At 41.5% G+C, this 20,290-nt stretch overlaps 1 protein-coding gene across 2 annotated transcripts; it reads left to right on the top strand.

Moving 5' to 3' along the window:
• Positions 1–837: 837 nt before the first annotated feature.
• On the top strand, positions 838–10,626 carry LOC131252596 (auxin transporter-like protein 2). 2 transcript variants are annotated; one of them, XM_058253215.1, is made up of 9 exons: positions 838–1,493; positions 1,682–1,884; positions 2,001–2,186; positions 2,411–2,523; positions 2,631–2,814; positions 3,033–3,130; positions 4,978–5,185; positions 6,006–6,263; positions 10,159–10,626. In XM_058253215.1, exons 2-9 carry the CDS (start codon positions 1,720–1,722, stop codon positions 10,369–10,371), a joined length of 1,425 nt encoding a protein of 474 aa, XP_058109198.1. In that variant the 5' UTR covers positions 838–1,493; positions 1,682–1,719; the 3' UTR covers positions 10,372–10,626. The 2 variants fall into 2 exon arrangements, with proteins under 2 accessions (XP_058109198.1, XP_058109197.1); XM_058253214.1 differs by having other exon boundaries at positions 839–1,493; positions 1,696–1,884.
• The last annotated feature ends 9,664 nt before the right edge of the window (positions 10,627–20,290 follow it).

Here is a 20,290-nt window from a genome sequence, read left to right as displayed (position 1 = left end):
TAAAAATGGATGAATGGCATGGATGAAATGCATACATCATGGTGGGGCCCACAGAGCACCGACCATCAGCCACCGGATGGTGTCACAGGGAGCAGCAAATCCGTTTCCCATGGCTCTGCGGGTCCCACCGTGGTTTATATGTTTTATCGACGTTGTCCATATATCTTAATAGATATTTTTAAGGAATTTGCTTAAAATGGAGACAGTTGTAAGCTTCGGGTGAACCACACCATAAGAAGCTGCGATTGAAAGCCTACCATTAAAAACTTCTTAGAAGCCACATACGTTTTTCCATGAAGCTGACATTTATGCTTTCCTGCATCCATGACTACGTAACCTCATGAACATGTTGGATGGAAAATAAACATAATGTGGGCCTGAGGAAGTATTCAACCGTAAGAGTTTAATCTCCAGCTGCTTCCTGTGGTGTGGTCCACTTGAAGCTTCGACCTGCCAAAATAGATGGACAGTGGGGATAAACACATATACATCAAGGTGGGCCCCACAGAGACCGTCCGTCTCTAGCGAGGTCCTTAGGGTAGTACCCAATCCTCATTCTTCTGCTTTCCCTACGACCTAACATCTAAGGGTATAACCTGATAGACAGAGTGGATATTAGATATAAAACACGGTATTGTGCGGAGGTTCCGGTCCACCGCCAAGTGCCTGCGTATCAAGTGCTATACGCAGCCCGAGTATTAAATGACTGCTCTTCACATAATTCCTCACTAGTGGTACGGCGACAAGTATGCGTCTGATGGAACCTCGAGAAGTTAACAATTAAAAAAAATTAAAAATTGAAAATTAAAAAAGAGACCCGAATAAATGAGAAAATGAAAATGGCGGAATTATTTGAGTGAGATTTGGATCAGACTCTATTAAAAGGGGGAGACACCGGCAGTCTGCGAAAGAGAGAGAAGGGAAGAAAAAAAACCCAAATAAACTCAAATTTCCGACTGTTTTCGCAACTCAAAATCCGAGAGAGAGAGAGAGGGTTTTTCTTTCCTTTTCTTTCGGTGCTTCAGACGCGTTTTCCCTCCTATAAAACCCGTTTCGGATTTCACGTCCTTTTCTACACAGTTCTCGAAATAGCAGCAGAGAACAGAGCAGCTACTTCGTTTCTCTCCCTCTCTCTCTCTATCGTCTCTTTCTTTTGTTTGCAGCATTTCAGCAAACGGAAACCGGGCGGTGCGGTTTTTTCGTTTTCCGTTACGAACTGTACCGGCAGTGAGCATTTGAGTGCTTTTTCGGCCGAGATTTATTGTAATATCGGCGCACTTAAAACGCCTGCTGTAGAATCTCTTGGATTGGATGAGTCTTTATCTTCACTCCCTCTTCTCCCAACGCTCTTCTATTTCTAGCTTCCGTTTCTCGTTTTTCTTGTCATAAAGCAAAAGGTGAGAGAGAGAGATTCATGCATTTGTATTGAGAGATTTCAGATCTTCGATACTTACAAGAACGAGAAGAAAAGTTTCTCTCTTCTTTTCTCTCAGGTGAGAGCAGTTGATTTCTCGTTTCTCTATCAGATCTTCTTCGTTTTCTTCCGTTTTTTGTATTTCTTTTTCTCTTTTGGGGTTCGGATCTGAGTTTTCGCTTTCGGTTCTCGAGTTTTCTTCGATTTTGTCTTTTTTACTGTCAGTTTTCTGTTTGAAGATCTTGACGGATTTTGACGTTCTGGAAGGGTTTTTTCTGCAGACCGACGTCAGAGATAACGGAAGGATGTTGCCGCAGAAGCAAGCGGAAGAATCGATTGTAAGCTACAACGAGACGGAGAATGAAGGAAAAGAGGAAGAGAAGGAAGACACGTCGATATTGAGCGTCAAAAGCTTTCTCTGGCATGGAGGCTCCGTTTACGACGCCTGGTTCAGCTGCGCTTCTAATCAAGTAAGCCAAAACAGAAATTTTCAAAAAGAAAAAGAATGAAATTGAAACTTCTCGATTTCTGCAAATTCTAATTTTTTTTTTCTTTTCTTTTGTTTTGGGAATTTTCGTTTTTGCAGGTGGCGCAGGTTCTTTTAACGTTGCCGTACTCCTTTTCTCAGCTGGGGATGCTTTCCGGAATCCTGCTGCAGCTCTTCTATGGAATCCTCGGGAGCTGGACGGCGTATCTCATTAGCGTACTCTACGTAGAGTACCGGAGCCGAAAGGAGAAAGAGAACGTTAGCTTCAAGAACCATGTCATTCAGGTATGTGTACCGTATCTGTACCGTATACATACTCCAAGTAAGAGAAGATACTATCATTTTCCCAAAATACCCAGAAAAATCACAGCCATTTCCTGCTTTGATCTAATCTTTACCGAAAGTCCAAGAAAGCATTAGCTTGAAAAACCAGCTTTTAAGATATTGAATTTTGGAGAAATTGCTGCATTTTTTAATGTATTTACGGAAATGCCCTTGTTGGATTGCAGTGGTTTGAAGTTCTGGATGGGTTGCTGGGGCCTTACTGGAAAGCAATGGGGCTGGCCTTCAACTGCACTTTCCTTCTCTTTGGGTCTGTCATTCAGCTCATAGCTTGCGCAAGGTGAGTTGGGTGAATTCAATACCGAAAATGAAAAAAACAATACCTTAGAAACGTTCTATCATATCTTTGGTTTTTTTTTTTTTTTCATTTCAATTCCTTTTTTGCAGCAACATATACTACATAAACGATCGTTTGGATAAGAGGACATGGACGTATATCTTCGGAGCATGCTGCGCTACTACTGTTTTCATACCGTCCTTCCACAACTACCGAATCTGGTCTTTTCTAGGTCTTGGGATGACGACGTATACGGCCTGGTACTTGACGATTGCAGCTCTAGTCCATGGCCAGGTATTGAATTAAAAAAGAAAAAAAAACCATTTGGGTGTCTCTCTTTTTTACTATTTTTCTTCTTGGGAATGGATATCTACACCCACCTTATTGATTCCCATACACCACAAAGATGGGGTGAATGGGTGGGGTCTTTTTCGTTTAACTGGAGTAGTGTAGCAGAAGATAGGAATGGGAAGCCATTCACACATCTCTTTTCTGATGTGCTGCTGTAACAGGTAGAAGGCGTTTCACACACGGCTCCTACAAAGCTGGTACTGTATTTTACTGGCGCCACCAATATCCTCTACACTTTCGGCGGACACGCTGTCACAGTGTAAGTATTTGGAAAGAGAAAAGGTTTACCCTGGCAGAGTGTGATGGTTTATAAGCAGGCACTTCGAAATTACTTTATTATCATTCAAGCCAAACCGTCCATATTACTCATACCAGTTTGATGTATTATGAACTAGAAAATTACGTTTGTTGGATTATCTAACCATCAGATTGGTGGGCACTTCTTGGACGGTTCGGATGAAAAATATACAATATGACTTGGTTTAACTTGAGCTGATATGTGCCACGTGTTCCATTTCCAAGTACTTGCGTATCACGCGTCACACGTTGTCAGAGTATTAAACAAGTCCACATCTGGAAATGAAACTGGGCCTTTTACTCGTTTACAGTGCCCTCTCCCTTCCTTTCTCTCTCTTGCTTTTTGTTGCCCATTTAGGTGGTAAAACGGAGAAAGTAATAATGGCTCAAAATCAAGCTTCCCCATCTGCTTATTACCTTTTTCATCTCCTAAAATTTACTCTGAAGTTGGGTCTATACTCGAGCTTTCAGTTCTTACAAGTGGGCCCATGTTTGCACGAGGGAGCATGCAACGGATTAGTGGTTGAGATCCATGTTTGCTTGAGGGAGCATGCAACGGATTAGTGGTTGAGATCTTCTTAGGTGCGGTGGTTGTTGCAACTGGACTCGGATTCCGTTACAAACCCACCACCGACGCCCGTTCTGGAAAAGCTGTGGGCCCACCATGATATATGGGTTTTATCCACGCGGTTCATCCATTTTGCCAGCTCATTTTAGGCCATGAGCCCAAAAATGAGTTAGATCCAAATCTCAGGTGGACCACACCACAGGAAACCGTGATGATTTCACTCCCACTATTAAAAACTTCTTGGGGGCCGCACAGGTTTCGGATCAAGTTGATATTTGTATTTTCCCATAAGCCCAGATCCGTGTGGTCCACCCGAGATTTGGATCTAACTCTTTTTTGGGATCATGCCCTAAAATGAACGGGCAAAATGGGTGGATGGCTAGGATAAAACACATACATCATACATCATGGTGGGCCCACAGACCTTTTCCAGCACCGACGTCGGTACTGGAGGGGTCACGACCGAATCCGAAGTCTGGACCAGATCCGTCCACCTTGGAAGACAACCCAGTGGCGTGGATTCCTGATCATGGGCCCCCTTTGTCATTAAACTCTAGTATAACGGGCAAAAGCTGCGCGTGGACTGGAGAATCGCATAATTCCGCACTCGTCATTTCGTTTTATTTTTTATTTTTAATTATTATAGCCTGAGAAAAACGATCATAACTCGTGAGTTACCCATTAACTCGCCCGGGTTTAGTCCGAGATTTTCAACGAAATAGCTGTCTCTGGCTGGCCTGTTTGGACTTTCTGACTGTATTAGTCAAACCAAAGTTCTTCCTTACTGTTGACTATGATAACTTTTACCAACGTGTAAACCAACAATGGAATCTACCTGCTGTAGCTAAAAGCTAACACTCAATCGCGCCAACCTGGCGCACGTGTATAAGATCTGGCCCGTTCGTCTTTCCAGAGGTTATTGTTCCTTTTGGACTTGGGATCGCTCGTTGGAGGAATATGGACTGTGAGAAAGAAATCACCTACGACCGTATTCAGCATACATATAGCCAGCCTGATGAGCGGACTGGATCTTATAACAGGGTGTCCACGTAGGTCCCCACCTAATCAACGGCGTAGATCTCGCACGTTCGCCACGTTCTTTTGATTCACCCCTTTCTGTAATTAATCATCGTCTCCGATTGGAGCGGGACTTGTTTAGTCTGTAAAAGTGAAATCCCGGCCGTCCGAGCTGTGTCATTTTATAAAGGAGGAACATGCGTTTTGAAAACGATATTTTGCAGGGAAATCATGCACGCGATGTGGAAGCCCCAGAAGTTCAAGTACATCTACCTGCTGGCCACACTGTACGTCTTCACACTAACGTTGCCGTCAGCGTCCGCCGTTTACTGGGCCTTTGGCGACCAGCTCCTCAACCACTCCAACGCCTTCTCTCTCCTTCCCAAGAACGCCTTCCGTGATGCCGCCGTTATTCTTATGCTCATCCATCAGGTCCGTGTTGTATACCAGATAAATGACCACCATGTGTCACGTCCTCAAGCGCCAAATAGAAACGCAACACATGAGATAACATGGCACATGCGTGTGGGATCCAGAACGTCCGATTGAGTCTTTCCCCATCCCCTGTCAATTTATCAGGTGGACCCACTCATATATGAGTGATTGGACTAAAGAAAAATTGAGAACCAGCCCTTTTGTATTAAAGGGGTAATGGCTGTGGATTCCCATGCGCGTGACCTTCTATGGGGCCCACCATGATGTACATACCCAATCGAAACCATGCGTAAGGGCTGTCACTTAACTTTCACAGCACAGCACAATGGTCGGGTCCAAAACTCGATTGGGCCACACCGCATAAACATTTACGTTTTGCGGCCCACATGAGTAATGAAATGACCTGATTTTTGTGGCGTCCATTCAATCTTCATCCAATCTAGCCTCTCCATCCCCATTGCGCTCATTGTTCCCAGTGGCGTGTGGCCACCTGATATCTGGGCCCCACATAGCTCGAACTTATGACAGCTCTCAAACGTCTTAAACCATATGATCGTTCTCTTACATTAGACGTGCATGGGCATGGTAAGAAGGGAACTATGAGGCATGGATATCATTCCACGTGTCATGCTGGCACGTGCCGTGCGATGATATGTTTGGCGCTTGAAGATCGGATGCAGGGTGATAATCGCTGTTTCTTGTGGTGTGGTCCACCTGAGGTTTGGATATACCTAATCCGCGTCCTTGCGCAGGAAATAATCATTCCTCGCCAAACAAAGGATGATGGTTTACTAAAATTACGATTCTGTCCTTGCAGTTCATCACGTTCGGGTTCGCATGCACCCCGCTGTATTTCGTGTGGGAGAAGGTGATAGGGGTGCACGACACGAAGAGCATATGTCTGCGTGCTATCGCCCGGCTGCCCGTGGTCATACCGATATGGTTCTTGGCCATCATCTTCCCCTTCTTCGGTCCCATCAACTCGGCCGTGGGAGCGCTCCTGGTTAGCTTCACTGTCTACATCATCCCCTCACTCGCGCATATCCTCACCTACAGAAAAGCCTCTGCACGTCAGGTAACTGTCAAATCCCTTCCTGCCTTTTCCTTCTACTACCCCTGCCGCTGCCCGTCCACAATGACCAAAATGCCCTCTCCTGTTCTAAAATACTTGGTTTTGGTTTTCCAATTATATAAGCGGGCTCCCGATGACGCGGCTATGGCTGGGGTTTCAACGTGGAATAGACCGTCGAAATTCCGGACTCGACGGTCTATTTCGCACTGACGCGAACGATTGCTGTATATCTCTTGATTGGCTGCTCAATGCCAGTGATTGGTGTTGTTTTAGGCATGGGCCATCTAGGTGCGTTTGATTAGGCCTGTGGTTCAGTGATCCTGACCATTGATCTGATGACCTCCCACGATGGATGTGCACAATCCCGGATGCTGAAGATCCAGGGCACTTGTATGCTTTTATTAATTTCATTGCACCTATTCAAGGGTGAGGAACGGTGCATATCCAAATGGTTCGAAATCCTTTGGATAGAATCAACAAATTCTGGGCACTAGTGGACCGTCTTTTAATGTGGTCTGACGCGTGTTGGGGGGGGCCACAACAGAATGAATGACCTGAGAGAAACCGGCGCAGCAACTAATTCCTTCGTGGAAGGGTGTTTTGGTCATTTGCCGGTCGGGTTCTCTGTCTTTTATTTGCAAGGCTGTTATCGTACAAGACGGGTAAATGGCCGCAAGTCGGCAACGTACTCAGCTTGGACGCTGGGGATGAGTTAGCCACTAGAAATTCCAAATAATAACGGGACCACCCTAACCAAGGGATTTGGATGGGGGACGACTAAAATAACATCGACAAATGTGAAATGACGAAAATAACCTCGGCACATGTCTATTTTCACTCGGACATCCCGAATAAGCAGGGTATTTTAGTCTTGAATGCGACGTATTTGTACGCGTAGCGAGTCTACTTATGTGTAAGAGTGATGGGTGGGCTCGCTAGGGTCTTCGAAATTCCTACGTCTTTCAGGGCTTATTTTGGAAATTTTTGGAAGATGCCTTTCTTTTCTTTTAAAATTTGCCAGAAGTAGAGATCAGGGAATTTGACTTTCGGGGAGATATTTACTGAAACTAAGCTCCAATCAATTAAAGCATCGCTTTTTTTGTACGAAGTCTTACCTTTTTCTACACCGTTTCTGTACCGCTTTTACGCATTCCACTTTAGTCTGGATATTTTTCAACCTTTGAAGGGTATTTTCGTCATTGAGTGCGTATTTCATGTTCAGATCTTTGATACTCTGGCTTTGTGATGACTGATGGGTGATACTCTGTTCTCATTGAGTCATGATCTACTACACACTACACACCTTTTCGGTATAAAATTACAGTGTAAACGATTTGCGTGGCTCCACCATGATTTTGTCCGTAACATACTGCTCCGCCCACGGCGCGGTTTCGGTGGCTCACATTGACGTATCTGCCTTAAATCCACACCGTCCAACCATTTTGACAGCTCAATTTAGTTCTTGATCCCAAAAATGAAGCTGACCCTAATATTAGACGCACCACGCCACAGGAAACAGTCCTGTTTGATCCTCACCATTAAAATCTTCTTGGACTCTATTGGAATGTTTATTTTCCTTCCAACCCCTTGATAAGGTGAGAAAGACAGATGAAGAGGCCACACAAATATCATCTTGATCGAAAGCTTTTGTGACCGGTCAGTTACCATTATTTCCTGTAATATGGTCTATCTGAGACTTATATACTAAAATGAGATTTTAATATGGATGGATGGCGTGTAGTCACACGCATCATAGCGGGCCACATGATCAGGGGTCCCACCTACCTCGGTGGATCCTAGATCTACCGAAGCCGTGCGTCTCTGACCATTATGCACGGGATCCCTTGTTTGACATTGGCGTGGTATGGGCTCACCTGCACCATAGATCGGCGTGATTTTTTAGCTGGTGTTGACGTCGTCCACACTCAATGTTGGGCCCACAGAGATCATTTGCAGCGTAATTTTGGGGAAAATGGTTGCAACTGATCATTTTTCCATCCAAATGGTAGGTTCTAATTTTAGATGTACCATAAAAGTTTTGGATCAAGCTGATCTTTGTTTTTACCCTATAATCTAGGTCTATATGACCTAATCAACAGATTGGATGTCAAATAAACAGTACAGTGGGCCTTTGGAGGATTTTAACGGTGGATATCCAATCACTATTGTTTTCCTATTGTGTGGTTCACCTGAGATTTATATCCCTCTAATTTTTTGCATCAACCGCTAGAATGATCCGTAAAAATGGATGAACGGAAGGGGTCCCACCTACCTCGGTGGATCCTAGATCTACCGAAGCCGTGCGTCTCTGACCATTATGCACGGGATCCCTTGTTTGACATTGGCGTGGTATGGGCTCACCTGCACCATAGATCGGCGTGATTTTTTAGCTGGTGTTGACGTCGTCCACACTCAATGTTGGGCCCACAGAGATCATTTGCAGCGTAATTTTGGGGAAAATGGTTGCAACTGATCATTTTTCCATCCAAATGGTAGGTTCTAATTTTAGATGTACCATGAATTAAAACATTACATTAGGCCTACTGGACCATCTAAATTTAAAATTGGTGGATGTTTTGTTTGGATGCCAGATAATAAGTTACTTTTTCTCTTACACCAGTAGATAAGCGACTTATTTGAAGTTTGGTTTTTGATAAATTCAGCTTTTTTTAATTTAAAGTTAATCACTTCATTTTAATGAGTAGAAATTAAGATAAGCTACTTAAGGAATAAGTAACTTATCTTAACTAATTTACTATTCCGACGTACCCTTATTTAATAAAGAGAGAAAATCCGTGATCTTATTACAGCAAACGTACTACAGTTTCGGTTTAATTTGAGTTGATGTATGTACGCCGCATGTGAATTTCTAAAAACCCGCGTATCATGTGCCGTACTCTACCAGCGTATTAAATTCCTCCTCATGTTTTTGTGGATAACGCTAGGGTATTTTCGTCATTGCGTGGCTAAAGTTATACATTCACTGTGGGACTTCCATATTCTGCGCAGCCACCTATCCCCTCTTCTTTCCGATTCCCACTTTTTGCCACGTGGAATTGGCTAGCAGCTGGCATACACCGAAGGCCACGCGCCACGCACGTGACAGTGAGGGAGGGTAGGGTAGCCCAAATTAAATGCTTGGGATTTTGAAATATTTGGCATGGTTGGGATGGTTCTTTCAGTTTGTTACGACCACTGAATGTGAAACGGCAGGAGTATTCGCTCGAGTGTACTTTGCAACTGGGACCCGCCTCACACGTGGAATGGAACACACGCGTGTGACACCTTTGCCCCTCATCAGGCAAGCCCAACCGTCTCGATTCCATATCTCAAAAGTATGGCCGTTCCGATCCTATAATCACAGTCTGTACACTTGTGTACGGACTAAAACGGTGAAGATCAATTGACCACTGGTAGATTGACCAATGTTAATCGGGTGGGCCGGATATTTGACATGTGGCATCTACAGAGTAGTTATTACCCGATGACCGGCTCCGATGTCATACTCATGTCCCTTGCGTCCACGTGCGAGGGAATGCACTGGAGCGTGTGCAATTTGAATTTCTCGTACTGAATAGTGTCGTAGACGACATGTATGCCTGGAATGAAAAGGCCATCAAAATTGTAAAAAGCAGTTTGATTGAGTCGGATCGATTCAGACCCGATCAAAATGGAAAAAGCAGATTTGATTAAGTTCAATCAAATCTGACCGAACTCGGGTAGTCGGAGCAATTTGGACCCAACTCGGGTCTCATTCCGGGTTGACTCAATCAAAAGAGAAAACGCAGGTTGGATCCAGTCGGATCAATTCGGACCCATCTCGGGTCTCGTTCCGAGTCGATGCGGAACCTGTTTGATTCCACTAGGCATGACACATGTTTTTGCTTATACATTGCAGAATGCGGCAGAGAAGCCTCCGTTCTTCCTCCCAAGCTGGACAGCCATGTTCGTGGTGAACGCATTCGTGGTTGTGTGGGTCTTCATCGTCGGATTCGGGTTCGGAGGGTGGGCCAGCATGACCAACTTCGTGAGGCAAGTGGACACGTTCGGGCTCTTCGCCAAGTGCTACCAGTGTGCCAAACCTGCACCCACACCAGCTCAACACCATTGATTCGGGTCCGGGTCGAACTGGGCCCGACCCTAGTCAAATAACCCAAACAACACAGAAAAATTCAAATCATCAAAGGCCCACCTTTCTCTTGTATGATATAGTGATAATATGTATACATGGGGAGGTAGAGCTTCCCCACTTGTGGTGTGTGTGCTATCTTTTGCTTTCCTTTTACCGAGTGGAGATCGTACGGTGATGATTCCTTTTGCTACCAAAGCATGTGGTAATTAATGGTGTAGGTTCTTACTTTGTGTCCTTCTCTCTCTCTCTCCCCCCTTATGTTTTTAATTTCTTCTTCTTTTTTCATGTTTTGTTTTAAGTACAAACGTTCGTTGTTCTAACGTGCCTGTCATTATTGCAAGCATGTTTCCAAGTCTTATAAAATACGCAAAGGATAGGTGGTTGGAGGGGGTGGGTCCTGGGGTGGTGGGGCCACATGGTGAGCATCCGACGGTTGAGGTGGATGGTTTTTTTTTTTTAGTAGGGCTTTTGACTGGATTCCCGAGGGTGTCTTGTCTTCACATGGGGTGCACGTTCGGGCGCCAAACAGTCACGTGAGTGTAGCCCCAACCATGGGTTTTCCTTGTTTTATCTATATATCTTTTGTAGACATTGAAGGATATATGTAGTTTATCTTTGAAGATTCCTTTATATATTTCTCCCTTTTTCACTTTCTCATGTAACTTCGTTTGTTTTCTTTTCTTTTTTAAAAACCATTCTCTCATTGAATTAAGAAGGCCAGATGAGAAAGTGAAGATATGAGGGTAAGAAGAAAGCATTTTCCAGAATCAATGAACGTGGAGAACTCTTTAAGAAAATAAATAAGGCAATCACATGTTCAAGATGCCCATATGCATGAATCTGTGAAATGTGGAAATTCTGTTTTTAATTGCTAAAGCAAGCATGTGTGTGTGTGTGAATTGAAATTCCAACATTGGACTTCGCTTTGTGGACGTCCAAGAGTTTTACACGTTAGATTCTGCAATATTTGGTTTTTTATGTAGAAAAGTGTTTCTAGGTAAATAAAATTGTGTGGCTAAGACATCAACTGTTTTCCATATTGAAAGTGAGTATTTACACCACAGTGGACTTGGGAGTAGAAAATCCTACCAACATCTTCACATATATATATATATATAGGTCGAGCTGTGTGGGCCCCACCGTGATGAGTGCATCAATGCATGCAAGATGGATTGAATGTCCGGCTTCCATCATAGTAGGTTCTACACGGTTTGGAAGGTTTCTAATGGTTGCATGCCATCCCAACTATTCCTTATCATGTGCTCATTTTGGTGTGTGCTTTTTGGGGCCTTAGGAGTAATGTACCCGAAGTGATGGATGGATTAGATGTATAATACATATCACGGTGAGCTCCATGAATAATGCTTGTATGGGCTCTACCATGCATAATGTCTTTGCAAGACTGATCTCTTTACCTATCTTATAATACAATATTTTACAGAAAAAAAATAGCCTGCGTAATATAAAATTTACATTTGGTGCCCTTTTAAAAAGGTTCGATAAGCTACTCCATTAATTTAAGAAATTATCATTGGAGTACCTTTAAATTAGATTTCTTAACGGAAGTTTGTATTGGTTGAATGGGCAAAGTGTTTAGGCCTCACCATGATGTCTATATGAAATCTGTTGAACAAATAAGTGTGTTACCCAATGTTTGGCCTAGACAAAAGATTTAGCTCTATTAGTGATTTAGGTGCTCTTCAGTTATATAAGAATTTTCCTCATTCTGTCATTATTTATAAATATCTTTCCATGTAAATAATCAAAACCAATAATATTGTATTCTGCATGCGGATTTGCTGTATCTCTCTTGCAAATTGGTCTGATCATTAGTAGAATTGCAAATTGGTTTTATCATTAGTAGAATACGAATATCGCCTTAAAGATAAAGGTATTGTAATGCGCATTAAGCCTATCTTTAAGTGATTCATTCTCTATTTTCCACCTTCAATCATAACACATTCTTGCATTATGATCCCACGTAAAATGTAGGAACTTATCTTTCAAGTATTTGTTGTGTACTTTTATTAGAGTGTGGAAGGACAGTTATTTAGCCATGCAGCCTACATTGCTCAACTCGATCTCAGTTAACATCCGTGCATGTGGTACGTGTAAAATATGATCTGTGGGGCCCATCAGCGGATGGGATGCACCTGAAAATACAATTGGATTATTAAAAGAAGTCCAACTAACGGTTAAAGAGCAACGGCCAAAAAATCCTCACTGTTCAGCATTCCAAATAAACGGTCAGAATCTCGTACATGCGTACCATGTGGTATCCAGGGCTCGATATGTTAGCGTTTGGCATTAGATAGATCATGTTCCATTGGAGTTGTTTGGCCGTCGTGGCCCACTTGATGAGATGGTCCAATTATCTGAACCGTTTATTATCCCGTAATCAAGCTTCAGTTGTGATCCTGACCTTTGATTTATTTAGATTTGAATGCAAGCCATCGAAAATTTTCATTTCAATGTTCTAAATTCATCTGCAGACACAGATGGTCACAATCATGATCGGCATGCATAGCACAGAGGCCACCACATGGACGGGTCCGATCATTTGACAATCAGCCTGTGGGCCCCATTGTACGGTGTCACCAGCTAGTGGACCCTGAGTAGCTCCTATTGAAGGTGGGGAAAAGTAAAAATCCTCCAAAGAAGACACGTGGCAACAATGTGGTGCGAGAGGGAAGCAAGTCAACTAATTTCTCGACCGTCCACTTATACGTGTGCCCCATTTAGCTAGTCGTTTAAAAGTGGCCACGTCAGCAACCGCTTATGGGCATGATTTCAGGAACCTGGTAAGCTACCACACAAAGGTGGAATCCAGCTTTCTGGTATAGCACCCAATCCCTTCATTATTGTTATTCTCTGTAGATAGATGTCTGCTATTGTAATCCGCGGACTACCTAAATGAATTCATAGTCCGCTAGTTGGACCATGCATATAGATGATCCCAACCATTTGAGAGGTGGGAACCACTCCTCCAGATAAAATCATTGACTTGTCAACGTTTTACACTCAAGTCCATTTTTTTAAGTGTTAGGATCATATCCTTGGAAAACCATGGCCTATCTAATGTGGGCCTTTCCTCCTGAAGTGGGTCTTATGGTAATTCATATGGCCTATCCGGCCTACTTGATTTCACTAAATGTAGACACATGGGTGGTGAAATGATGTGGCGAAATTTAATTGATGGGATTATATATTTCGGTGGGGCGAGCCTTTTAAAAGGTTTTTCGGCTTAGTACTTATTCAAACCATTTCTGACAGCGTACAACCCCATCAATCAAATCTCACCCTATCATTTCAATGTTGAGATGGGTGGCAAGCTACTCACCACCCAATCCATGTCTCATTTCTTTAGGTGTCCTGAATACTTGTGCACATGGCAATAAGAGGCTTGTGTGTATGACATCCAACACATCAATTTAGTAAGAAAGATAAGGATTAATAAGTTTGATTAAGCAGATCACCTCTACTAGCTTTAGCTTTTGTTGAAAGAAAAATATTCCTTTCGAAATGACCGATACGACTATTGACACCGTCAGTATGCCCTAAGCCAATTAAGGCAAGTGTAAGGAAGTGGCCCTCTCACATGCAAGCAGAAGCGGTACTAAGAAAGTCATACGCTATTCCTAGGGCTACCATGTGAATTTGAAAGTTTTAAAATAATTTTGTTATACCTAACACATACACTCTAGACTCTGTTTTGATGAAAGTATTCTTGGATTAGGCCTATGTAACCATTAGGTGGGTCACACCATAGAACCCACAAGATGAATTAACCTGATTTTTGGGGAATCCAACTTACACATTTCTTGTGGGCCCTCGCCTCGAACAAATAATTACTTTAATGTTATTGGATCTGTGACTAATCTAAAGGTTAATATTGTCCTCTCAAGAAGAACATGGTTCATCCATGGTGGGACAATATGAACTAATGGTCTTGAATTGATGAACCATGGGCCCCATGTTTCTTTCTTTCTTTCTTGTATCTTGCACGTTAGCTTTTAGCCAATAAGGATAGTGTTCAAAGTTCAAACCGGTATTTATGTGTCCTTATGTTGTATTTTTTATAGTAATTAAATAGGGTCAAAACAGCCATTATCTTTGCTTTAGGACTTAATAGAAAACTCCCTTTGATGGGACCAAAAGAGAGTTTTTGTGGGTTGGTCTTTGTAGCTTTCTTGATGTAAGGTGGGATTTGATTGTCCATGTGGATTTTGTTATCCTCATAGGATTTGATAAGATTTCTAACTTGTAGTGATTTGTTGTGACATGGATTGGGAAAGAGAGAACATGTAATTTTCTCACCTAATTTTCATGTGACACTTTTCTACTATAATATTGCTTTTGTTGTATGTTTTCTTTCATGGGTATCAAGAAATGCAGTCTTTACAACAATTTCACCTTGTGTGGGCCATCATGAATGGTGATCGGGGCAGTTGATTTGCTAGGTCATCATGCTGATGAGCAATAGTCTAAAAATGGATCTGAAAATGAACTCCTCGGGCCTACAAACGATATTAGTTGAAATGACTGTGATTTTTGGGATGTGACCCATCCTTGGGGTGATTGATGGGGTTGATTAGTATTGATGTTTGCACAATTCATTGAACTTCTGTAGTGTGGGTTGGTAATGGAGTAATAGCATTTCTCAAATAAGTGACAATCCTTGTCCATGACTTTTCCATCGTCCTTTTCATTTGTTTGGTAGGTGATGTTGACCCTCTTGAAGTAGACCAATATCAGAAAATTTGAATCGAGTAGCTTAATAAATTGGATGTGGTGGTAGCGGTGGGTCATGAGCTACTCAGGAAAGTTTAGGTGATCTATATATAAAATGAAAGTTATATCCAAGAGAGGATGATTAGGATGAAATAAGATTTATACATTTTAATTTTAATTGACTACTTTAACTAATATAACACCTCAACTAAAATGCCTAAATAAGGTGATGCAGGGATGAACGTGATGAGGTCGATCACCGTCTTCCTCAAGGATAACTATTCTGAATCCACAGGGCTATTCTGCACTCCTCACAGAGACTACTCCTCACTCAAACTTCTCGAATACACGAGGAAAAAAAGTTAGAAAAATAAAAATAAATTTTATAAAATTTGTAATTTAATTGATCAATGAATAAACCAGTTCACAACCTTTTACATAGGGATACTAAGCAATGGGAGAGATTTCAAAATCAAACTACAACTAAAACTCCTAAAATTCGTAACTTACTATTTATAAACAGTCGTGATTTCTAATACTACCCAAGGTTTTCGGCCAAAAACAGTAAGTCTCATATTTTGCTTCACCATGCTGTTCTCCTAATTATTCTAAGCACTTTTCATGTTGGGTGCAACTCTTAAAGTCCAACAGATGAAGAGTTATAGTCAAACTAAAACTTAATATTTATGGTAAAAACAAAATTAAAATAGGAAAGCAACAACCATAGATATGATGGTATTTCGCAAATCCGGCTTGTGCATCCTGGCGTAGCGGGATTGGGTGGCTAAAGTAGCTCATTCTACCTCAAAATCAAATATTTTACGTCCGATAACTAATTTTGAATTGCGAGATATACCTGATTTAAGGTCTAATGGTCTGGATCACTTCTGTCATCAACCGGGCCATTTCTGATCCATCCATGAAACTATCCGCGACCTGCTCTACATCATAAAGGGTCCATCATTGATGTTCATAGCTTCAAAATGAATTGAACGGATAATCTCACCATGCTCAATTGGTAGTGATCAGATGGACGGTTACAATGAAGGACATAGCCAACATTTTAAATTCAGTTTTAAAAAAATGCCACTAATGAGAGTAGGGGCCATGCTCCATCTAGAGCAGGTTCAATTATTTGGATGGTCTTGATTGAGGTACATGTAAGCCATGTATAAAAGTGTTTGCCTGTACATATATAAATCATAAAACTCAACCAGCCAGAGTATCAAGTAAATCTCTGACTAGATAATTCTATAGTTAATGTGGAATAATTGCAACCCCCACATGCAAATCTCCGTTATAGAGCAACTCTCATATCTCACTATACTCAGTGGAAACGTCTCAGGTGGGGTAGTATATGGGCCACTAAATACGGTGGGCCATGGCAAATCATATCCAAGTCCCATACGACATGAGTCGGGCCGGCCCATTATGATCATGCCCGGCTGTAGACATATCAAGCCTGGGTCCAGCTCAATTAACTTTCGGACCTAAAACTCAGGCCAATGTTCAACCCGGCCCAAGCTGTACTCAACTGGTGCTCAGGCCTAGTCGGCTACCCTAGCCAATTTCTTAGTTGATGTAGAGTGGGTCACGGATAGTTTCATGGCCAAGATGTCTCAGAAAAGGCATGATCGACAACAAAAGTGATCCAGACCGTAGACCTTAAATCGGGCATATCTCGTAATCCGGAATGATTTATTCGATCGTACCCTATGTGATTTTGGGATAGGACGAGCTACCTTAGCCACCCAATCTGATAGTCGGGTTGCAAGCTGGATTTGTGAAATACCATGGGATTGACATTTGAATCCTTGTTTTAATTCCGTTTTTATTATAAATAGTAAGTTTTAGTTTGATTACAACTCTTCATTCGTTGAGCTTTAGGAGTTGCGCAACATGAAAAGTGCTTAGAATAGTTAGGAGAACGGTGAAGCCAAATAGGACACTTAATATTTTTGGCCAAAATCTTTGTGCACTGGTAGACATTACAATCGTCTATAAATAGTAAGTTGCGAATTATAAGAGTTTTAGTTGTAATTTGATTATGAAATTCCTCTCATTACTTAGTACCTCGATTTAAAGGGTTGTGAACTTGTTTATTTCAATCAATCAATTAAATTATGAATTTTATAGAATTTATTTTCTATTTTCCTTGCTTTTTTCTCATGGATGCAATAAGTCTCTCTAAGGAGTCCAAAGAAACTTCATGGATTTAGAGTAACTATTCTTGGGGAAGATGATGATAGACCACATCACATTCATCCCTGTGTCAATAGCCTATGTCCAAGTGCATGGTTTTAAGAATCAAAATGAATCCCATCTGACCCAAGTCGGCTCAGATGACTCTGACTCTGACAGGAGCCGGTTCGACAATCCGAGTGCCCCCGACTCAGGTGAGTCTGCACTCAGTCCCTGATTGAATGAGCTGGTCTGAGTCACCGAGTCATTTAACCAGGGTCAGTAGTGGTCAGTCAAGCCCTTTTGGTATATTTAATTATAATAATAGCTGGTGGAGTCATGGGCCAGGCACGTTGGACTCATCAACCTGACTACACTGTAGGAATAGGTGTGTGAAATCACGTGCCCATGACTATCTTCTAATACGTTCAATTCAAAGGTATGAACTGTATAAGCTTGGATGGATCTTATTAAACACCCAAACACCAAATTGTCCATTTGAGCTTTGCTAATCCCACACGCTTCCATATGGCTTCCCACCTATATCCTTCATTACCACGTGTAGCTAGCAAATGGAATCTTAATAGAACCAGACAGTTTTTTATTATAATAATTATTATAAAATCCATACATGGGCATCCTGATTTTTAGGCAAGGGCATCTACACAGTAGGCCACATGATGGACGGCTTGGATCTTGCATACAATCCCAATAAATGGTCTGCCTTGTGCATACTTTTGGGCTTAAATACCTATTTTAATCACATGAAAAATAACATGTGAAACCATCTAGAAGGCCTATTTGAAAATCTGCGTGTACAGGAAATAACAGTCTTCTCTATATATAGAAAACTGCTAAAGTGTAGTGGCACTCATTTGAATTATGGGTCTGTTACCCTTTAAAATGTCTTTTTTAATAAAAGAAATCCCAGCTAATAACCTTCCATGGAAGAGTTGGATTCAATCAAATCACAATTTTAAATTAATTAATTAAAAAGATAATTGAGCTTTAATCATAGTCATTTGAGAGCATAGATCTTAATTCTTTAGAAATACTGTTTAATAAAGCAAGTTGATTTGTTACCCTTGATATGTTGGTTGGCCCCACATATAAAAATAAAACAATTTTTTTTTTGTCTATTTTTATGTAGTGGGTCTCTCTCAAATCTGCCCATGATTCTTTATCCATGCACAGTTTCTCAATTATGGCTCAAAAATTCACATCCATCAACGCCTTAAAAAGGTGCCGAACGAATATATATGGATAAGATTTGCAATAATTTCAATCCAACGGCCCAATTTCCATTGGACATAGAATCAATGGATAATCTAATTGATTTGATTTTTGGGTTTTGGCCCATTGAGAGTGGGGCCCACTGCATCAGAAATAAGGCTTAAAGTTAAACCAGTACATATATCCATCAATGAAACTTACTCTGGCGATGGGACATGGTCTTGGCAGTGACGATTACAGAGAAACTTTGCTACTCTGGCAACCTGTGGTGAATGATGCACAGGTACTTTAAAATTCCTTTTAAAATCTATACTTATTTGATTATCTAATTATCAGATTAGTGAACATTTATTGGATGGTTGAAAATAAAATAGATGGACTGAACTTGTTTCCATAAACAAGCGTCGACTACTTAGAGGCTAGGCTTGTTTTAGTGATTTGATTTTTTGATCATGACTTATGCAACCCACAATCTAGGCGGTTTAAAATAAGTGAATATAATGTGATTTCTAATTTTCAGCGTATCAAGTGATGTAGCCAGAGTATTAAAAAACACCCTGATTTTAAATCATTGATCACTGTACTCATGATCATCTGTGTCACGAATAGGGTGCAAGTTATAGCTTTTTCTTAGGTGACTTTGACTACGTAGATCCAATCCACGTGTCAAAATCCCATTGGAGATTACTTTTTGGGAGGCCCAAGGACTGATCTCTTCATGCCACGTGGTCAACGTGATATGAAACATTTGACACGTGTAGCTTTTGGGTGTGGTCTTGATTGTAAAAGCTTCTTCTAAAGTTGAAACCACTCAACAAAGGCATCATGAGAGTTTGGATAAGCTAAATTTCCTTCTTTTAATTAAAATAAAATCATAAATTTAAGTGGGGCCCATGTGATGTGATTTTGTGGTGGGCCCCACCACCTTACTATCTTTAGATGGAAAGGATTTGAAAAGCCATTGGATATCAATGGCAAGGAAACATGGTTGGAAATGACAAGTGGGCCTTTTTGGGACACGTGTACATGGCCCATGGGCTAAAATATCCTAAGATTGGAAGAACCTAGTCACTAGCTTTTTGGGCCTTTTTCAGATGAATGTGAACTGTTGTTGAATTTCTGTTCTTGGCTGTCAAGCTGTGGTCCACCAATTGAAAGGTTAGAATTCATCCATCAAAAAGATTTTTTCGGTACGGTCAATCCACAGTGGGCCACAACAGATGGACTGTCTGGATTACCCAACCATCGGTGGTGATTTTCAAATTGAGAATACCAGTAGACTGTGCACAGCTGCACCACAAAAAGGAAATATCATACGCTGCTCGGCATTCATTGATCCAATCCATTGATATGATGACTCCAGCTCTGGATGGCATATCTACCAAAAATCTACAAGATGGAAAGATCCCATCTCTTAAATTGGTCTCCCAAAATAAATGATTACAAATGACAATACATTAACGGTCATTATTAAACACAGAAATAACCAAATATTGAATGAATTTCGGTGCATGTGGTATCCACCTTATCTCTAGTGGAGCGTATTATAACCCATTTTTCATAAAATAGATCTAGTGTATCCACATCGAATATCTGGACCGTCCATTAGTTCGACTCCACCCTTCAACTGGTAACTTGAAAAAACTAATGCTGATCGGAAGATCCAAACTGTTCATTCATGTAATGCAAAAATGGACAGACAAGATCATTCGTAGAAGATAGTTGTAGTCAAGGATGTCTAGGACCATCTAAT

This window comes from Magnolia sinica, chromosome 8 (genome assembly GCF_029962835.1).
Source record: "Magnolia sinica isolate HGM2019 chromosome 8, MsV1, whole genome shotgun sequence".
Lineage (NCBI taxonomy): Eukaryota > Viridiplantae > Streptophyta > Magnoliopsida > Magnoliales > Magnoliaceae > Magnolia > Magnolia sinica.
Note: the sequence above shows the minus strand (reverse complement) of the source record. Positions and strands in the feature narration are given on the sequence as shown.